This window comes from Pygoscelis adeliae, unplaced genomic scaffold (genome assembly GCF_000699105.1).
Source record: "Pygoscelis adeliae isolate BGI_AS28 unplaced genomic scaffold, ASM69910v1 Scaffold372, whole genome shotgun sequence".
Classification (NCBI taxonomy): domain Eukaryota; kingdom Metazoa; phylum Chordata; class Aves; order Sphenisciformes; family Spheniscidae; genus Pygoscelis; species Pygoscelis adeliae.
Window position 1 is genome coordinate 2,089,691 of NW_008824357.1, and position 2,120 is coordinate 2,091,810.

A 2,120-nucleotide genomic window follows, 5' to 3' on the forward strand; every position below is an offset into this window, starting at 1 on the left:
CCGTGCCGCAGCCTGCCGCCTCGGGCCCCACGGCCCCACGGCTGCGGAGGTCGCTGCGGTCTCGGCGGGTTGCTGCTGGGTTTCTGGTCGCCAGTCTCACTGGGCAGCCTGGGACCAAGAGAAGGGCAGGACATGAGCGGGGAGCAGAGGAACCCCAGTAACGTGACATTTGCAAAAGAAAGAGAGGAGGGAAGGCATCGGACCTGCACAGAAGTCAGCAGGTAGGGAAAAAAAAAAAGAAGAGCCTCTGCTTCCTTAATGACTGGGATACGACACCCTCCTCTCTGCAGAGGAGCACCACGCAAACTTCATGCTCGTAACCTTGAACAAAAACCCCACGGCCATAGAAAGAGAAGCACCGTTACATCTACTGCACCGTACCTGACGGCCGAGTGACAGATGACCGTCCTCCTCCTCCATCCTTCTCCCACAGAAAAGCTGCTCAACAAATCCACGTTGTCCACGGTCCGATGGATCAGGTACCTGAGGCGACTGGACAGAGGGGGGAACAGGAGCACTCTGAAAAGAGAGAGGGGTCGGCGGCATCAGCAACTTGCAGGAAGGAAAAGGACAGGAACGTAGCAAGAATTTATGAACCTCTCTTCCCCAGGTCATTCCCAGTGCAGGGTTTAAATCCAAGCCCAAAAGCCAGGCAGGACTTTCTGGTATTAAAGAACCAAAATCCCTTCTCCAGCCTAGACGTCGAGACACGACGCGCTCGCTTTGCACGTAGCACCTGGAGCGTGGGGCGGCTGGGACTGCCCGCTCCCGGGGCCTTTGGCTGGCACTCTCATTCCTGCCTGGATCCGCTCTGGGAACGGCTGGAAAGCACCAGCAGAAGGCTGCTACCGGTCCCCTTCCTCCCAGTCTGAGTGCGCTCCAGAAACCAGCAACTAAAAGATTATGAATGGATGAATAAACGCCACATTCGATTTCCTTGCATTTAGACACGTTTCTACAATTTCAGTTTCATTCCTGAGCATTTTACAATTGCACAGGTATTTTCTCTGCCAAACGTTTAAAAAAAAAACCAAAAGCCAATGAAACAAATATTTACAGTCATTACAAGCTGGCAGGAAGCTGAACTAAGGAATCACACCCCTGCTCCTGTCTGACACCCTCCTTTTGGCCATCTCAAGGGCTTCAAAGGTCACTGGATCGGGGACTAGGTCCAGTTAAACCCAGCCTGGCCGAAGAAAAACAATGCAGCAATCCAAGGCGACGGAGTTCGCTGCCGTGGAGGAGGATCCGGCGCGCAGGAAGCCCTCAGCAGAGAGGGGAAATGAAAGAGTTTGATTATGAAACCATTCATTATAACTCGTCAGGCTGACTAGGGAGCTAGGCTAGGCTGGGGCTGGTGCAAAAGCCACCAGCGTCCAAAACAACTCTGCCTGAAGGTGTGCGACTGGAGAAGCGCGCGTGGCAGAAACCCCACGCCAATCCTTGGCCCGCAGGGACGCTCCAGGCCAGGCCGGAGCTCTGCAGCCAGCCAGACCTCGCAGCCAGGCTCCAAACGCTGCCGCTCAAAACCCAGACGGCATTTTCACCCCAGAGAACCGATGCAAAACGGAGGCGAGAGTCACAACGTGCCATTGCTCCTGGAGTGGCACGTGCCATCACCCAGGGACTGCGTACGCCAGCGGGGGCTGCTCGCTGCCCGCGGCAGGGCACCTACCTGTGGTGCTGCCCCTGCAGCATGAAGTGCTCCAGCTCCTCCGCGATCCTGCCCACGAACTCATCCTCGTTGGGCGAGAGGAAAACACCGTCCATGCAGCGCAGCGCCAGGGTGGCAGCGGACAGGAGGCCTGCGGAGGGACAGAGCCACATGGAGAGCCGGCTGCTAGGTCCCCTGCCCCTGTGGGTGCCTAGCACCCCTGCAAACCTGACCCAACCCTCTGCGCAGCTGCCTGCACCCAGCTGCAGCCCCGACCCCCCTGCCCTGTGCATCCAAGGCCCCTGGGCACCCTCAGCACCATGTGCCGCTCTGTGCACTCTGCTGCACTCCGTCCCTTTCCCTGTGCACCCCTCGACTCCCCCGTGCAGCCCCAGCACCACATGCTGCTCTGTGCACCCTGTCTTCTCCCTTCCCCATGCACCCCCAGCTCCCCGTACTGCTTTTT

The 2,120-nt window shown here is 57.9% G+C and overlaps 1 protein-coding gene across 1 annotated transcript in view; it reads right to left on the reverse strand.

The window, feature by feature from the left end:
* Positions 1-1,800, reverse strand: part of R3HCC1 (R3H domain and coiled-coil containing 1) — a 9,089-nt gene extending 7,289 nt beyond the window's left edge. The window contains exons 1-3 of the mRNA XM_009319552.1: positions 1,676-1,800; positions 382-519; positions 7-108 (exon numbers count right to left, since the gene is read on the reverse strand). Of these exons, the coding sequence (XP_009317827.1) occupies positions 7-108; positions 382-519; positions 1,676-1,770 (335 nt within the window). The 5' untranslated portion in view covers positions 1,771-1,800. The remainder of the gene's footprint in view (positions 1-6; positions 109-381; positions 520-1,675) is intronic.
* Positions 1,801-2,120: the final 320 nt, after the last annotated feature.